At 33.9% G+C, this 19,830-nt stretch overlaps 1 protein-coding gene across 6 annotated transcripts in view; it reads right to left on the bottom strand.

Annotated features, from left to right (window-relative positions):
• Positions 1–641: 641 nt before the first annotated feature.
• DGKB (diacylglycerol kinase beta) overlaps positions 642–19,830 on the bottom strand; it is a 337,929-nt gene continuing 318,740 nt past the window's right edge. For all 6 annotated transcript variants that reach the window (XM_050332620.1, XM_050332627.1, XM_050332611.1 and 3 more), the window contains 3 exons: positions 13,836–13,956; positions 12,474–12,534; positions 642–3,081 (listed from right to left, as the gene is read on the bottom strand). In XM_050332620.1, coding sequence (XP_050188577.1) covers positions 2,974–3,081; positions 12,474–12,534; positions 13,836–13,956 — 290 coding nt within the window. In that variant the 3' untranslated portion in view covers positions 642–2,973. The remainder of the gene's footprint in view (positions 3,082–12,473; positions 12,535–13,835; positions 13,957–19,830) is intronic.

The raw sequence follows: 19,830 nt of genomic DNA, 5'->3' as shown, positions 1-19,830 counted from the left end.
GTCACATTTAATTCCTACATATTTGTAATTGCCATTTACATTGCAAATGTCATTAATGAAGCCTTAAAGAATGCTTCACTGCAAAAAGTAGAAGGTTTACAGATACTGCTCTTCAGTCCATGTAAGAACAATGCATCTATTTCAGCTGCATGAAGATATATGCATATATTCTTTGCTTCACTTCTTATATCAATGAATAATTTCATGATGTTAGTTCTGTGCATACTGAAGCGAAAAAAAAGAGATCCTGCTCTGAAGTTCTTTCATTAAATCAACCGTTTTCTTTTCATACTATGCTTTATGTGGTCTAAGATTTTCTCATCACCACCAATACCTTCAATCTGAGCATGGTTGAAAATTCTTAAAAGGCCATGCTAAAAAAACCCCAAACAATCGAGATTAATAGAAAGTCAGTCACTGTTATGATAACTGTCAATATGATGGCTGCTTTCTTGTATTTTGTTCCAGTGAGAATTTGATACGTACTGACCAACATATCTGATTTACCTTTTATATGTTTAATCAGAATGGTATGTAATTGTGATTACATGAACTTATCTATCCCTCTTTACATGAAAAAGTGTGTTGTGAGCAACTTGCTATCACAGACTGGCATATTTAAAATTGGACACATTATTAAATAATATCTTATGTATAATTTTATTTGTTTTCAGAGTTACAATGTTCATGGTATAATTATAGAGAGTACATTACATATTATTGTTAAACACATTTTTGCCACAAAAAGTTGAGAGCATTGGTAGAAAAACCTATGTCATGTGAAAATATTTATCACCTGTAACCATAATTTCATAAAACCAATATACACTTTATGTAACATTATGTCAACAAATTCCTTCTTCCTGCAAATAACTTTTGCTCTATACTTATGTACGTTCATAGTTAAGTGCATCAAATGCTTCTCTGTGTGTGTGTGTGTGTGTTTGCAATGCACAGGAAAAATACGAGTTTACTCCTATAGTAACTGTAATTGTCAACACCACTGGACCTAAGAAGGGTGAATTACAAGATCTTAATTTTAGCAAATAATCACCTTCATATTTTTCTACCTAATGCTGAACATAACAGTAATTGGTATTTACCTCCTAATGTTTACAGAACACAGACTTTATATTTCAAAGACATAATCCTTACCAACTATATATTGACTTTTATTTCAGTGTCTATTATTTAAAGTACAACTCTGTTGAATTCTTATACTGAGGAACAAATGATAGCAACTTCATTTAAATACATGCACAGTACCGTGCACTACAGCATGATGAAGTATTATTTTTCAAATGGATGAATGAATCAATAGAAAAATAGATTTAATAAACCGTTAACATTTTTATGTATGGATAAAAATGGAAATTCATGCATTTCAAGCAAAGTTTTGTTTTTTCCTTGTTTTTTTGAGGAAATCTCTGAAAACTTAAGACATGCAGAGCTGAGAAGCAGCTCACTCTGAACAGAAAACAATGTTAAGACTGCATAAAAAGTTTTGATTGAGACTGTTGATATGTAGGACTGAAAAAAGTTGCCATTCTTGGACTTCCCTTCAACGTTAGACAGTGCTGTGCAAACCTCAGACAAATCCCTGTACTATGATTTCTAAGCTGTTAGGAAGTCTCTAAAAGGGCTAAGAAAGTTAAAACCTGAGCAACTGCCTCCCCAAAATTTATGACAAGAAATGTTTTGATTCCAGACAGCAGACTACAAAAGGGGAATAGATAACAGTTTATTTTTTCCTTAAGAGATTAATTTAGGTGATGAGTAAATTATGGATGGCATAAATTTATAAAGAACTATTGCAAAAAATTGGATATAAATTTAATTTTCTAATACTTAGAGTTCATGTTGATGTCTCAATATTTAGAGTATGTGACTATGTCTATTAACTTATGAAACAAATGAAAAGTGAGTATTTATTTGCAATTAATTTAATGTTTTTTCCTACCCCAACATTTGTCTGGACATTGTCAATGTAATCAAAAGAACTGTAAATTTGCAGAAGTGAGTCTACTCCAGTGAGTTTGATTAATTATGCATTAACCCATTTCTCTGAAGCATCCTTCACTAAATCTTTGGTGGGAAATGCACTTTAATTAGGCATGAGCTTTGGTTATTTGTGTGCATTTGCACTATGCTATTGGTCAATATGCAGAATGATTTAAAGTGTGCCATGTTACAGAGATGTATTGTTCATGAAAATAATTCTAGTGTTTCAACAAACAACACTGATGGCTAGTTTTGCAAGTATTATTATCTTCACTCAGTATGATCTCCTCAGCATTCTAATTTTTGCTAAAACTTGCATTGGCTTCCAATCTTAAAAAAAATTTACATAAGAGTAATAATGATAATTTGAATACTGTACATATTGTTAGTTCTTTTCAACAGGTACAGTTACTCATATACATAGGAGTTATCAGAATAAGATCCAAGATTTCAATACTCAGTTGAATAAAAATATTCTCAGGGTAGAAAGAAATGGTAAACTAAAAATACAGGTTAATGAGACCTGTAGTAAACTTTACTCTGAAACAAGTCAAATTGGCTACTGATGTGAAGATCTTTGATTCAAAAGATACTATGGAACCTATGGCATGTGATCACTGTAGTAGAAAAAGTTGAAATGGAAAAGAGAGAAAATCAAATTACCCATGACATTCTTTTCCCATATTCCATGGCAGAATTAGCCCATAGATTAGTAAATGGTAATGCATGCAACAAAAAAATATGCATCACTTTATGTAAACATCTGCTTTCACCATGCAAAATGCCTACAAAACTGTGACAACATTTTTTCTAGTAGCATAGTTTTACATTAGCTCAGTTACAGAAACAGTTAAACCAAAATCCAAGATTTTGCAAGTATAAGATATTCTAAAAATCTTGAAAGATTTCCAGCATAAATATTCCAAAGCCCAACAAAGCTAATTGTTTTTCTGAAAACTAAACTACATAGGCTTATTCCTTGCTGTGATTCCTTGTTCTTTTGATGATTGAAGAGAAAAGACCGGTTTTTGGAGGAGGTCCCATCAACATGGGGGCTTGGTTCTTGTGAGTAATTTTTATCTGGGGGGAGAAAGAAAAAAACCAGAATTATCCCTTGGGTTACTTAAATGCCAAGTATCTGAGATGCCTGAATTATCTTTACATGTGACTCCCAAACCTTCTCCATTTAACCTAAGACAAAAGGAAAATACCTACGTTTCTTTATGAAAGATGTTACATACACAGTAAACCAATCTATGTGTAATCATTGTTTCCAAAAATAATTTAAATTATACACACAATACATACTAAAAATTGTATGCAATAAAATACATGCCAATATGTAATCTTACTTTTTGAGTGCGGGGTTTATTGCTTGCTGTTGAGGAAGAATTTAAAAGTTGGAAAGAACATACATGCTGGAAGACCAAGCTGTTGTCTATTATTAAGATATAAGCCATGTCTTTATATACTTTATTTATATATCTAATCAAGCTGTACTCTTTTACCACAGGAAACTACTTAATTTCAAAATAACCATTATGAAAGAAAGTACAAAGTTAATACACAAAAAAGGTCAAAAAAGATGAACTAGCATTCTAAATTGTTAATTAATTGTTAATAGAATAGACTCAAATATTGAAAAGACTATTTAAAATACTTTGTAATACTGCTCTAAAGCCACCCGTTTTGATTTCTTTGATATAAAACTACGAATCACCTTAAATGAGACAACCTTAAAGTAGATTATGTCTGCAATTTTCTCTAATTCAAGTCTAAATTAGAGAAGACATTTTATGAATGTATGCTATGCTCAAAGCTAATTGAAAGCAATTATCAAAGTGGCATTTTGTCTGTGACTTTAAGATACATTGTAAGATAATAAATGATTCTCATTATGTAATAAAAAGGTCACATCTTGCCTTTGGGCTAGTGACGTTAAGAGTTTTTCAAAAGCAATCCGAGACATTTTCTTTAGTGAACTACGACTAATACAAGAACCATCACTTATTAAATATCAGTTGTCACCTGCATAGTACCCACATCAGAGATGGGTATTTCTTTCAAAAAGAAACACCACCTCATTAAAAACTGGAAAAATATATCTCTTAAAGTACATACCTGACATTTTCAAGTTAAAATGAATATCCTTCACTTGTCATTCACTAATAGTAATGAAACAAAAAATGTACGTCACGTGGAAAGGCTCATTAAAATATAGATCAGGACATTTCTTGGGGTGGAGATTTACTTTTCAATATAAGGAGACAGAAACATCTCAATAGAGTGAGTGGCTTGGTTTAACTCTATTAGAGCCTTTACTTTACTCTCCAAATGCTCATTTCCACGCCACCTTAGTTCATTAGTCTCAAATTTTACGCGTGACCTCTTTTTGTCAACACTGTTCATTAGTATCAAATTTAGCATATGGGGTTTTTTTGGCAACCCAGATTAATTTCATATGGATAATAACTCTTGCTTTCAAAGACTGGCACCAACATATTTTCTCACAAGAAATTCTGCTTCAGGCACCACTTTGGAAGCCAAATTTGTAGTTGGGGTAAACAGGCACTATTCCATTGATGTCACATAGTACCAGCTGATGATCTGGTCCTGGAAAATTGCCTCAAGAATTTTTGTAAGATTCACATTCTTCATAAGACATATTTTGGGGCTCAGAACAGTGATGACATGACATCAACCTGATCCTGAGGATCAATACACGAAGTAAGCTGCAGCTGGTGGGACTGAATTTTTTGAGTCATAAGGGTTCAGCTTATTGCAAGATTTGGCCATGATGTGGCAGTAGGAATGCCCTCAGAATTTCAGAGATAAATCATAGTAATTCCATTTTAAAATTAATAAAAGAGGATAGCTCAAAAGATGGCTTTCATATGAAGATGTGAGGTAACACTGAGACCCCATACAGATTGCATGTTGGGTTGGGGCTGTTCAGTGCTGCTCAGGATGAATCCAATTACATATTCAGTAAATGTTTATCATTTGTAATGTTCTTTTTTGGCTTGAGCCATCTGTTTCAGAGACCATGACCTCTTCAGTATGTTGCTTCCTATCAGCTGAGATCAGCTAAGATGCCTGAACATGATTAAACACTCACGTGCATGGGGATGAGTCCTATATGCATTTCTCCAAGACATATTTTCAACTGCTAAATTGGCACAAAATATATTTTACATTCTGAAAACAAAAAAATAATGTGTAAACTAAAAGTATATTTTTTTACTTCTGCATGGTAGTGTTTGTTACTATTGCATTGGTTAACAATGATAACCATCAATTCCTTAGTTTCCTACTGTAAAAAGAAAAAAATAAAAAAAATTAAAAAGTCTTATCTTTGGCTGTTTTAAAAAGAGATAAGTATGTTTACAAAACATTGCACTATTTTTCCTGAAGCAGGCTAATTTTGTCTTTCTCAAGACTCTCAGGCACTGCATGTCTGCCCTGGACTCTCACTTCTGCTTCTGTTCTCATACTGGCAGCACTGCCAGAGTTGGAGCTGTGAGTCTGGGTGACAAACAACAGTACACACTTTGAGATGGGAGGAAGCACTGAGGATCTCAGACAGAGAAATAATGTTGTAGGTCAAGGTAGGACTGAACACTGAAAGTGCTTTATGAAAGGACAAAAAAAGAGAGAGAGAAAGCTTTACTTACAAGAAATGGAGACTTCGTTAAGCTAAAAATCCCTGCTTACAGCTGTATATAGATTCTGTGTGAGTGCACATGGAGAGTCTAAAGACTAACTTTTACCATTCAGTTTCTCTTTCATTCAGCAAGCAACTTCAGGTCTTTTTTAGTAGAAACACAGTCATAAAAGCTTTAAATATGATTTTTTTTTTTAAATTATTTCTCATTTTTCCTAGATTTACTCTGTGAATCCCACACACAAACAAGAACTGCTCAGACAAAAATGGAGAAAGCAAAAATCCTAGCCTACTATATTTTTAGGAACTGATGATATCCTGAAAAACATACTTATAACAAATTACTATGGAATTCTTGAAAATAGTTTTTGAGATCACTTACTCGGTTTTATTGACAATATATAATACCTTGAACATAATATGGAGGACATTTTGAACATAAATTAAGGGGAGTGCCTGAAGTGCTGCTGGAGAGAAAAAAAGTTATTTGTTACAAATTTATATTTAAAAACAGGCAAAATCAGGAAATAACAACATTCCATTTAAGTAGTAGCAAGATGAATTGCTAAGATATCATAGATTTCTCTTGTATACCCGATGCACAATTTTCTAGGCTAAACTCAAACTGTTGAAACCAATGACAAACCTCTCATGCACTAATTGAAGCCAAAATTTTGGCCCATGGGATATCTAGTAGATAGGTTTAGCAGAAAAATATTTCATTTCCAATTTTGAAATCACCTTTCCAATATTACAAAGTGCGTCCAATGATGTATTCATGGGAAGGAACACCAGATCTAATTAAAAGAGCATAATTCTCAAAAGAAAAGATGATAATTTCTCCTTTTTTGTCAATAGAAAATTTTCTATAAAGGAGGAGGCTGAATTTTCGATACTAAGATATTTATAAATGCATAAACCAAGCATCTATTTGTTTCAGGAGCAGGTCAGAGTTTCAAAATATGCCTTGAAGCCACATCAATACAATGCATCCACTGAATGAAATGCAGTGAGCATCAAGAATTTTAGTGTGATAATAATATCTTTTAAGTCAGTTTTACTTTCATGTTCCCTTTTCAACAATATGTGCTGGTTACCTTCATTCTCCTGACTTCACAGAATTTCTAAATATTTACTATTTCAGAGAACATGGTGCTATAAATACAGGTATTAAAGTACTGTGCTAACTGACAATAGAAATCTGGAAACAGAGATAATTGGCTATGCTTATAATATTTCAATTAATGTTAAAGAATATATTACTGTATTTTAAGGACAGAGGGAAAAAAGCTGTCAGAAGAAAAACTTATCCAGTTGGATCTTTTAGCGTATGGCCACTTCTTCCACGTTATCAGCAGGGTTTAGATGTTGGTTGTTTTGAGGTTATGAGGGCTCTCCCATAAAAAGATGCCTAAATGATGCTCCCCATACAGGAAATGGAGGGATGCAACACCTCGATATCACAGAAGTACCAAATAGTTTTATCTTCCTGTAGGCAATCAAGAGTTGTATGCAGTATCACGATGTGAATAAGACCTACAGAATGTAGGCAGTGCTGAACAAAATTACCCTGTGACTTGTATTATGTGACATTTTGGACAAAATCTCTCAGATCTAGACTAGTTGTTTTAAATATAGCGTTATGCAACACATCATAAATAAATTTCTAAACAATATTATTGTGCAAAGTGCAATCAAATCTAATCAGTTTGGCATTAATTAAGCTCTAATAATATACTCTAGTCTCTCTCCTAAGTAGTGTGATCCGTTTCCCCTTCATATAGGTAGATTGGAAAACATTATGGTGTCATCATAATTTTTAAACATACTGAGAAAATGACAGAGCTGCAAAATTAAAATAAATGATTAATGGCATTTTTTTCATGTTTTGTACTAATAGGTATCACTGAGGTTTTAAATTAATAGAGCTGTCAGCTCAGGGTTGTTACAGATCCAGTGTAGAACTAAAATGGAAATTATGTATTCCACAGATACCTAGAGATGACACTTTGGAATATTTTAAAATTTAATTAGTAGGTGCAATTGTTTTTCACCCCTCCTCCCTAAAACCACTGCAAATTAATTGGCAATTAGTCACAACTAGTTCTTTTCTTAACAATCTGAACTGGAAAGAAAGGTGCATTACACGTTCGAGTGTTTGTCTGGGGTGCAGAAAGCACACATGCAGTAAATTGCTTTGTCAATTACAAAAAACGACTGTTGTGAAATTAAGAAAAAATATGCATAGGTAAACAAAACTAATTAAAGTGCAGTGTACCTCTGACCACAAAAAATAATGCCCAGGTGCAAAATAAAATGTTAGAAACTCAAAAAATCATTTTGGCCTTGAAACAGAAATGTATGCACACTGCTGCTCAAAGGGGAGAAAAATACAGCGTTTTACTGTAACACCAAAAATCTTTTCTAGGGGCTGACTTCCATTTATGGGTTAACTATGTAGTAATTGGCTAATATGCTACTGAAATCAGCCACCATATTTAGGACCCAGCTCCTCTTTGCTCTAAAGTGGCAGGCACAGAAGTTTAAACTCTTTTCATAAACAATTGATAAGAAAATACTAATACAGGTAGAGGCATGGAAAGAAGATACTTTACAGATAGAGTCTAGAATACAGTTGCAGCTTCTTCATGTGATCTGTAGGGTGTTGGAGCCAATGGGTCTACATTAAAGCAAATCTGTGGCTTTCTTTTAGTTTTCTCATGGAACTCTGGTATACAGTGATTATTAATAAAAGCTTGGTTTAGTTAATTTTGGTTTTAGTTCTTGTTTCTTTCTGGATTTAAACTATGGTACAGTAGGAACTCTGGGCTCTGGCTCATCACATCTCTAGGGACTAAAGGAAAAACTAGAGAGAAACCATTCATTCAAAACTTATTTTTAAAGAGCATTTAAATGATAATATTTTGATATCATAATTCTGGGTTTCATTCTTAGATGACTTACTCCAAATTCTTCTGTCAGTAAACAATTCTAAAAATATTATGTGTTTCAGACGTGTCTTTAAAACTATATTTTTGGCAATCCATTAGGTGAGTTCTGACTATGGATTTTCATTTTCATTTCTTAATTTAGGCAACATTCTTGCATCTTCTATAGATATTTTCATCTTCTACTTTTAGTTTAGTGTTTCTAGCAGCTTGACACTCTTTCAGATACTCTGCCAAGCAAGTCAGGAATAGATGAAAGAACTGAAATCACAGTTATTTCAAATTAAGATGGAACATTCTTATGGATTTTTTCAAAACAATGCTAATAATTTATGTAGCTAAATTGAATGATTACTTTTCTTAAAAAAAGCCTGATGGCTAAATCCTGAAGTTTATTGAATTAACTTGAGAGTCTTTGAAGTTTCATTACTATTAATGACCTATTTGGAGATCAGGTAAAACCATAGATATCTTTCATGTGTCTATATTTGTCTGGGAAAGCTCTGATAGAATTTCTTCTTCAGCTAATCAGAGGAGATGTTTAACATAACATTAGCATTATCATCTTTCCTTCTCCCAAAGACTCCTCTATAAAAAACCCCAGTGAAAATAATACAATTTGATGCTTAGATGCTGCGTCTTATTATACCAGAGCAGAGTGACTTTGTCAGACACTGCTATCTGCATGTGTTCAATACACTGAATAATATTGCATGACAAATTTTTAGACCAAGGCATTCACATTTTTAAGTATGTGCAGAATCTACAGGGATGCATTCTTGTTCTCATGTAGATGAGATGATAGGTGCATGAGCAATAGAAGATCATAAAAGATGTTAAAAGAAGAACACAACAATTTCTTTAGTACTGAAATTGATCACAGGAAGGAAAAAACCCACAGATCACAGCTTCTGGGGAATCACTGCATTATCTATCACATCCCACATTATTTTCTTAGAGCTCACACTGTCATTTTGGGGGAGCACAGTCTCTGTACGCATGAGAAGGGACAGCTGTCAGCAACTTGTGCTATTTGTATGAAGCTTTTTTTCCAGTCAGAATGGAGAAGTAGTAAAGATAAACTGTTGATTCGCTCAACAGCAAGTACATTTCCAAGCCTGCATGTGCAGGCTGCATCCCATGCATAACAAGGATTTGATTCAGAACTTGTTTACCTTAATAGGTATTATGGGAAAGGAGGACAATTTTGATCAGGTTGAACTTGATTTCTTGAAAACTCATTTGTAAAATACTCTCATTTATATCAAAACCTGAAACCAACCAGAAAAGGACTCCTGAGCTTAAGCACTTGCAGCCTGGGCGAGGGTTGATTCAATATCTGCTGATTGCATGAATTTCTTTCTCACTTAATTTCTGTAAAATAGGTCAGTCCCTAAAACTACTGAACTTAGATGACTATGAAGTTACTAAGATGATCAAAGCAAAAAATGACTGAGGCTCAGCTGCTGTGTCTCACTGATGCACATGATCTGTGCAACTGAACAAGGTGCAGAGTAATCTCTCTGAAAATTTGGGAGAACACTGCAGTTTTTTCTCTAGGAAGACAAACCCCATTATTCTTATATTCGTCTCCTTATTTTTTTTTCTGAAATTTGAGCTCTAGCTGGTTCAAATAAGTGACTATGTAGTTGGCTAAAGGTAAGGACTTGTTTTGATTTTATGTTTTCTTTTCGTACCACACATCACAGATAACACCCTGGTATTTATGTGATCAAGTACACTTTGGCTTCCAAACAAAGGTCCCTGTGAAGCACAAGATTAGAAATCAAATCTTCAGCTTCGATTGAGTGAAAGCTAATGTTGACCTTTCTCATTGTCTCCAGAGTAATTCCTAGCTATCTTGCAGAGAACTTCGAGAAAAAGTTGTACTGTAGTTAGAATTATGGATAAGGGAAGAGGTTGGACCATACATGTTTTTTCCTTTTAAAATGTAGAAAACAGAGTGTGGTACATGGACAGTAATGCAAGGAGCAATTGCAATAAATAATTTACCTCCTCAGCAGAGAAAAAAATTACTGAAAAATGAACAATATAACATAATATTTATGTAATATGTAAATTCTATATTTAAATTCATAGAGGTGCATTGGTATAGCCAAATAGTTCATGTGTTTTCTTCTCAGAGGAAATGAGTACATTCAACAGCACGGTTTTCCTATACAATGCAAAGTATATTCTATCAACAATGGTATATCAAAAAGAATGAATTCCACAGAAAAGTATATGCCATTTCTATCCCCTTTAACACAGTACTTCAACTGGACAGCCGTAATTACCACTAATAATTTACTGTTTCCTCGAATCAGTAATTGAAATGTAAGAACTGTCTCTTTTTCCAGGTTTGTCCTCAGTCACGCAGGCACCTTCTGCTAGCATTATCAATCAGATAGCAGGGATTTTGCACAGAGCAAGCAATCAAGACAAAAAAAAAAAGCACATGTTATTGCCAGCATCCCTCCATAAGTTCTCTTCTGAAATCTGGCAACTGAAAAATTACATGTCTTTTTCTTGAACATGTAACTGCTTGGTTCAGTACTGCTGCTCTGCACTGAGCCATCACTGACGAGGTAAAGATAATGATATCTCTTAACTCTAAAAGGTTTCCCGCAATAAAATCCCCACTGTTCTGCCTTCACACAGTATGTGTTCTTGTGGTTCTCCTCATATTGCAGAATCTGAGCACTTCCATAGAGAATGAGAGTTCAGGCATTCTTCATGCTGTTCAGCTGTTCACTACAGTGTATCTGGTAAATATGAACTATCATGACCCTCTTCTGTCATTCTAACCCATATATTATCAGCTGCATGCCTGTTAACATCTTACTGAAGGTGCTCCCTTTACTTTTACGTGTAGCTTTTAATTCTACTACAGACATAATGCTCATGAAAGTGATTCAGTACCCTTTTTTTTGAGAATTACTCCCATCTGTAGTGGGATTTCTTCCTCTTCACATTACTGTTTTCTCATATGTACAAGCTACAAAACTACAGCAATTGATCTACTTAAAAATATGTCTTCTTTAGGGAAGTAAAATGAGTAGAAATGTACATTAAAACATATTATTAAGATTACACACAACAGTAAAGAGCTTGGATTTCTTCAACATCTTCTCCAAATGCTTGGTTAACCTCTATAATTTACAGAAGAGAGATGAAAACGGAGAGTTCTTAAAGAACTCTTAAAGAACTTTTCTTGTGTTGTCTGTAACCAGTTACTCAAAGAACCTTCTCTGAGCAAGTTCTTATCCTATCCTATCTTATCCTAACTGATCTAGATGGATGTTTAACCTGCCCTCACTTTGTATGTGTGGGCACCGAAACAAGAAACCAATTATTTTTTTTATTTTGCCTTTTAACTGTAAGGACTTAAAAAATAATAGTCCTATTGTATAATTTAATCAGCACAGTTAACATTTCAGATTTAAATAAAACTTTCTTGATATGAACTCTTAAAAATACAATAGATAATATTTCTAAACTTTTAAGAATAAGTAGTTACTTTATACATTTTAGCATCAAAACAAACGTTGAATTTTCCTCAGCAATAGAGACTCTAAATCTGATACATCATCATAAATAAATGATTAAATTAGCTAAAAAGATGCTGAGATTGCACTCTTCAAGTATTTTCCAAACTTCTGATACAAATGCCTTTTTATTCCATTCCAATCTGTGGTTAAAAACAGAATGATAAATTGAAAATGCAGAGATTATTGAAGTGTATAAAAACAGTGTAAATTGAGTAATGCTAATGAAAATGGTTGTCTTTTAAATAAATAAAAAAAAATTCCTTTTATCATTGAAAAAGAAGAGCAAGTAAAAAAATCAGTTTCAGTTACCGTGCAAGGAGTTTGCATCCAAGGTTCCCCATCTATCTGCATAGGCAGAGACTTGCTGGTTCTAAAGGGACAAATTTCATAATATAAGAAAAAGAAACTCGACAAAATTGATGAATATATTTATTAAAAAGGCATATACGTGGTGATGTACAGATATAATCCTGAATTTACTCCTAAACTGCTATGTAATTTCCAGTATGACCCAACGTGCATAGAAAGGTAATGTAGTTAACTTAGTAGGCTTAGTCTGATTTTCAACACACAAAGCAAAAATATAGCAAACATTCATGCATGTTGCTAGTAAGACACTACTCTTTCAAGACAGAAGAGTCTAATTTGTGAAATAAAGAGTGAATTACACAAGAACTTCAGCAATAAACCTTATTAATTGTAAAGACGGAGAAATTTCTACTGTTTTTTATAATTTAGACTATATATCATTCTGTATGTTATAATACTAAAAAGGAAACATATACATTTTAGGTCTATCATCACCATTTATTAGAACTATAAAAGATGTTTTTACATTGTGTCTGTCTCTGAGTTACAACACACAGAGAATGAAGCTTGTACTATATTCAGTCTATACCATGCTATACATTCAAATTGATAGTAAAGTGGTGCTGATTTTAACATAAAGATACAGACATATTCTCTCCCTAGTTTTGTTTTGTTTTAGTTTTCTCTCTCTGAATTTCTGCATTATAATAGTTTGCATTCAAGACTATTAGAAATAGCATGGAGTGGATAAACCTAATAACAGAAAAGTTAGTCAATTGAGCCCTCACGTTGGTCAATGGAAATTCTGGTTTGGATGTTACGTGAAAACAATGAACAGTTCATGGATTTATCCACTGTCATTTATGGCCATAAATGGAGGACGGGAAGAATGTTTAATGAACTCTCACTTTATGGTTATGGAAGGGCTTGAATCTTTTGTAGTTGTGGTCCTGCTGATGTGGGATTATAAGAATTACCTCTTGGTGTCTAGAGAAGGTTGAAAAAGCCCTGTGATCTTATTTCTCTTCTGCATCCATATGAGAGAGTCAACACCACTCAGTCCATGAGGAGAGTCTCAATAAAATGTACTTCGGAAAATCCTACTTATTTTCTTAAAGTTTTTATTGTTACTCTTCTGTTTTATGCTCATTTGAGGTTTATAATTTTAGACTTTATGGTTTTAATAAATTTTGGAAAATTCATCCTGAAGAATTCTTCACTGAGAAAGAATTGACCACCTCTCTCTTTTCCAGTCCTTGTTGTGAATGTTCTGGCCACTTTTAGCTCAGAAATGATAAAACACAATGAATTTAGCATAGTCCACTGTCACCAGCTCACACATACCAACAGATTTAATAATACCTGATGACAACAGATGAGCACTGGGCAAGCCGTCTTCCAGCACTTTTCAGACCAGTGTATATCTGTCCCATCTCCATGGCTCCTTCCAGACCAACCACTTCCATAAGCTGGTCACTCAGATCTGCAAAAAGTTGAAGAAAACACATTTTGTCTAGACAGCATTTTGACAGCAATCATCTTGACTAGCAAGAGTTGTCAGAAGATAAACTGATAATAAAAAATGTGGAGAACAGAACTGGCAAAAATGAGTATTTCTAAGAAGCGATTGCAGCTTTAAAGTTGGACGCAACTGGGCCTGCTATAACACCATTCAAAAATATCCTGACCAAAATTATTCTAAAATACAATAATTTTATCCATGGTTTATTTTAATACATAAATACTGAAAAAATAATCTCATTATATGAGAAAATAGGAGACGTTCCTTCATTTGATTTACCTGAGCCACACAGAAAGACATGCTTGCAGTTCAGAAATTTGTGCTCTTCATTCTTTCAACAGATACTTAAAATCTCTAAAGAAAATGCCAGACCCTATTGAATTTTCTTATATAAAGCACAGTCCAGATGATGTGTACAACCGTAATTCAGCCTTTGTATGTTATTATGAGATTGCTTATTATTTTTTGCATTTGATTGTTGTCTTAATTACTGCTCAGATGCCATGTAAAAAGGGAGAAAAGCACCTTCTATCAGTAACTATGAGCATAGACTTCCTGAACACTGCAGTGCTTTTTTGCTCTCAATTATATATTGTTGTTTCACACTGCTTTTTGACTACATAGAACTTTGGCATTAAAGTTCAAAAAATATTTAAATAAAAAATATATATGGCAAAATAAATATTAGTTTGCTTGACTTCAAGGAGCAAGGACAAATTCTTTCTAGAATTTCAGGTACAAACAGAAACTTAAACAGAAATATAGCAGTCTGGTTTGAGAGGCAATCAAACAAGGTAATGAAATATTATTCAGAATCAACTATAGTGTTTTTTATGAAATGTTTTATATGCTCCTGTGTAAATACATGTTGCCAAGACCAAATGGACAAGAAAAAGAAATGTTTCTTTTTTTAGCCGTGTAATATGGGCACTTTATGAATCGGCTGTTAATGTTCGTGTTTCCTAAAGGTTCATTATTCTGTGAAGCACAGCAAGGACCTAAAATGATAGTCTATCAACACACTGGAAAAAAAAAAAAAAGAAGGAGAGCACATTACTCTGTATATTTTAAACCCTTCCACCTTTAATGAAGGTAGAATTGCATGGCAACCATCATATCTATGAGGCTATTCCAAAATTTCAATGGGAGTCTTTTCTGTTCACATCTTTGGGCTTTCAATGAAGGTAATTAACTGAAAGAAGTACTGTCATGGGGTGAAAAATATTAAAAACAAATAGGACTTATGGTCTGGATTATTTTGCTTCCAACTAGAAAATCTGGTACTATCCAAAGCCTTCACTTTTATTCTTGCACTTTCTTAATATTCTCTGCTATTTTCATTTTCTCATCACAGTTCCATATAAAATTGGTGAAGAAAAAAACAAATACTATTTTTCCTATTAAGGGAAAAATAAGATACAGTTATAACTATACATTGTTATACTTTGCATCCCTGTAACACACATAACCAGAATTTTGTATATCTGGCTTTCTACTGAATTATTTTGTTCTTGAAATGTTTTCTTTATTTTACTCACTTTTAAACTTAACTGAGATTTAAACAAATTCTGCTTTTCTTGATAGCCACAGGGATTTTAAATGGGAAAGTCCTACTCATTTTCAAAAGCTACTATACTATAAAAGCGCACAGAACTTTATAGATGTACTAAATCATTAAAATGTTTCCAGCCAAAGAAAACATCAAATTCCTATTCACTGGGTTATTAGAAAATTATTATTTTTTAAATGGGAGAATAATTAAGAACAGATTTTTATTTCTGACAGCTCAGGCAACATGTGCAAGATTCAGAATAGTGACATTTGCAGCGATATAAATTTGATGCATCATTTTTCAATAGCTGTGAGATTAGTGCCAGTAACAGCAGGTAACTAAGGGCCAAATCCTGCTCTTTGATCTATACCACACTTCTCAAAAAATGTGATATATTAAACATTGGAAGATGGAACTGAACAATACTCTCATCTACCAAAAAAAGTGAAGCTTTTTCAAAAACTTCACATTTGCAGTGGCACATTCCCAAAGTGGAGTTATTTTAGGCAAAATATGAATATTTTTAGAATCGAGCTTAAATTAGACATAAATTTCCTTCAGAAGCAGTAGAAGCTAAAGCAAATATAACATGAAATTATTGACTGCATTAGTTCACACCCCTGTCCTCGCTAATATATTTGACCTGATGCTTTTCAGTAGTATATCCATTTCAACAAATCCTTGAGATATATTGACTTTGATAAGAACTCAGAGTGAACAAAATTGGAAAAGGGAGTATGTCTATTTTAGTCCCACTCTTCAAGGATGTTACATGGCTATAGGTATAGGTACACTGGTTAAATAGAGAGGGTCAAACATCAATGAATGAATGACATTTGTTCTTAAAAGGTCTTCACCAAAGACTCCGAAAGAGACTAAGCTCTATTAAAGGAGATCTGATCTTCTGTTAAATGAAAAGATAGGAAAAGGGAAGTCATTCTTCATTCTGGCGGAAGTTCATAACTGATTTCTCAAAAAGATCTGTGCTGGCCTCTGTACTGCTCAACATATACCACTAAATAATCTGGAAATAGAAGTAGTGTGTTACTGAGGATTCAATAATGGAAAGACAAAAGCCAATTATAAAAAAAGTTAAGAATTTTACAGTACTGAGTAACAGAGCTGTACGAAGGCAGAAAGTTCAATATATTTAACTTCATGCCAATGAGGGGAAACAGAGCTAACTACAGATATGTAGAACTGTTATATATATATATATATATATATAACTTTTGGAAATAATTATGGTGTGTGGTGTGTGTATCCCTGTATACATGTCTAGATATGTTTATTTTGCTGAACTACAACTGAAACTGTCATGCAGGAATTAACACTGTGGAGTTAGTGGGGCTAGTTCTATGAAAATACATTCATAAGGTATAGAGTAGTTATGGTCCATTCAGCAGTGCAGAGGAGGAGATGAAATAACCAGAAATAACAGATCAAAAAACATGGTAACAATTATGGAACAACTGTATGAAAATAAATTAGACTAGTAGCCTTCAGGAGGTAAGGACATGAATGGAGGAAAGATGAGAAAATCATAAGTGTCGTAGTGTAATTCAGTATTTTGCAAAATGCAAGAACCAAGGAACTTCATAGCACTTCTAGATAAGCAAGAAATCCTGTTTTACATAATACTTTGTTATACCATCATGCCATATTAGACTTTGACATTGCTTAAATCAAATATTATATATATTCACTAGGATATCCTAAGAGAAAAATCACTGTAATTTTCCTTTTTTATGCCTTATTTCTAATACAGGCTGTTGTTAGAAGTCAGATACTGAGCTATACGAACTTGTGGGTTGATCTAGAATTATTGTTCTTGTTGATGTTTATACATCTTATAAATTTTAGAGGAGATCAGTGAATGCTGCTGTTCACTAATAATCATTCATCACTTAACACAGCTTATAATGTGGACTTTTCCATGACATGTATCCCTACTGTGTTTGAGATCTAATTGAGAAAGCCACTCTTTTCAATCCTCAAATTATATTCTAAAGTTACACACTCGTGTCTCTAACAACTGTAAAGGAAAAAACATACCTCCTTTTAGGGATGTTGCATTTCTTCTGCATCCTACAAATTTCATTCTAAAGAGAAATAACTGGTGATTGTATTGATGAAATTCTCCAGTTCACACTTCACCTATTATAACTAATTTTAGAAATTTTGGGTTTAGGAGACTGAAGGCTAGATTTTCAAGAAGAATTTAACACCTAACAGTGAACAAAAGCAACTGCCAGATACCAAACAGTTTTTCATTCTAGCCAAGTCATTTAGTTGCCTAAATGAGAGCTGAAGTCTGATAGGTAAGCTATCACCAAGAGCATCTCGGTATTAGTCTATCAGGAAAGTGTTTTTTTGACTGGTGCCTTGGGGTTCCTCACTCTGTTTGTTCTACTTTGAGCTCTGTGAAAGAGCTGAAGGCTCTCGCTTGTTTTCTATGTGAATGAGCCGTTAGAGTGTGTGGGAATGTTTTCACAGCACCATGCCTCTCCTGCCCTTTTCCACAAACCAAAGTACTTCACGTGTCTCCTCATATTAGCCCTGTCAGTAAACAAAGCCAGCTCTCCCAGGGGAGCACTGCTGTCAGCAGACAGTGACTAGCATGCAGAGGGGCATCTGACCCCTTGCACTCATTCCTGATGGTTAGATAAAGTCACTAGGGAGCTGACTACCCATTTCTTCCCATCAGGCATCAGGAGAAAGAGAAGTTCAAACAGAAACTTGCACAAGTGGCAGACAAAACACTGCATGTGAATATGAGCCTTGTATAGCCCTTCCCTGAGGCATGAAGAAACACACTTGGAGACTTTAAAGTTTCGTAGTGAGGAGTTTACATTATCCATTAGTTTGGCATTAGCTGAATGCTTCAATATTCAAAGTGAACACACAGGAGAAAAACACATTTGGAATTCATCTATGAAGATAAAGCAAGGAAAGCAAAATGGGGTTGGGGGTGGGAAGAAGCATGGTGTGATTAGAAATACTGATTTACATAGAGAACTTTCCCTATAATGGAACTGGTTTTGATATCCAATTTATCTTTGCAATATATAAATATTGCTGTCCTGGCAAGAGATTGAATGACTCTATTATAACTTGGGGTTACTGCACTCACTCAGGCACATTTGCATAAAAACACTGTTGGTCAGTGGTAAATCTGTCTCTGGCAGCAGTTTGTCTTCAAAGAGAAGGGGCTCCACATCTTACTAAATGTAATCAAACCCTAGTAATCATCACGCTGGAAATTTTTTGGTTCCAGCTAAAATACTGGACAAGAATTTGAAAGCTGGGATGATGCCAAAGGATCCTTGAAAAACTCCCAAGCTCAATGCTCTGCACCTCATGAATGCTTCAGTATCTTCCTAGAACACAGCATGTATTAAATCTCCAGTTACCCCTTATGCAGGAATGTGGGGTCGCTTCCATATGCAAGGATAGGGACTACTGTTGCAAAAAATACTAAAAACATGTTTAATGACATCAGTAAATCATGTGCAATCTGTACATCCTGGGTTTTGTTATGTTTTTCTTTAGAGAAGCTACCTGAAGTAACATATGCCTCAACATTTATAATTGTTTATATCATTGGTCCAGATGATGTCAAGGCTCTGTTTTGTTACTGATTCACAGACATATACAAAAGCAGTTCTCCTACCCAAGAATTTATAGACAAATAAAACAGACAAAGCATTGGGGGGAAATAATATTATTATGTCCATTTTACAAAGTGAAAATTGTACACATATATGTTTAGGTCCTGCAAAATATTTGTTCTCATGTTCAGCTGTATATATTGTGTGTAGACCCACAAGAGTGATAATATTATTTCTACCACATAAAGTTAAGTATATAAGTTTGCAGAACTGACCTGGCCAAGATCATATGTGAAGTTTGTGGCAGAGATAGGAAATAAATCAGCAAATCCTGAATTTAAACCTTCTGTTTTCAAAAGTCTGTTTTCCCTCTTAATGTTGACTTCCAGGATATATATCAAGTCCTATATCTGTAGTATTTGACCCAGTTTTGAGTATTTTGCATTGCTGAGTTTGCTTGTAAACACTAAAAATCTCAGGTGGATCCATACATCTATTTCATGCCAGTATTGATTCTCTAGTCTTTATTCTTTTCTTTATTCTTTTCTTCACATTTTGTTTTCCTGTTTTTGAAACAAAAAACCCCCAACAAGCTAAGCCTGCCTTTCAGCCTGAAGGAAAGTATACTACTGCTGTAATTCTCACCCTGGAGAGATACTCAGATATGGTGAT

This window comes from Myiozetetes cayanensis, unplaced genomic scaffold (assembly GCF_022539395.1).
Source record: "Myiozetetes cayanensis isolate MyiCay16 unplaced genomic scaffold, myiCay2020 scf1, whole genome shotgun sequence".
In the NCBI taxonomy this organism is placed as follows: Eukaryota; Metazoa; Chordata; class Aves; order Passeriformes; family Tyrannidae; genus Myiozetetes; species Myiozetetes cayanensis.
The sequence above is the reverse complement of the archived record's forward strand: the minus strand, read 5'-3'. Positions and strand labels throughout refer to the sequence as shown.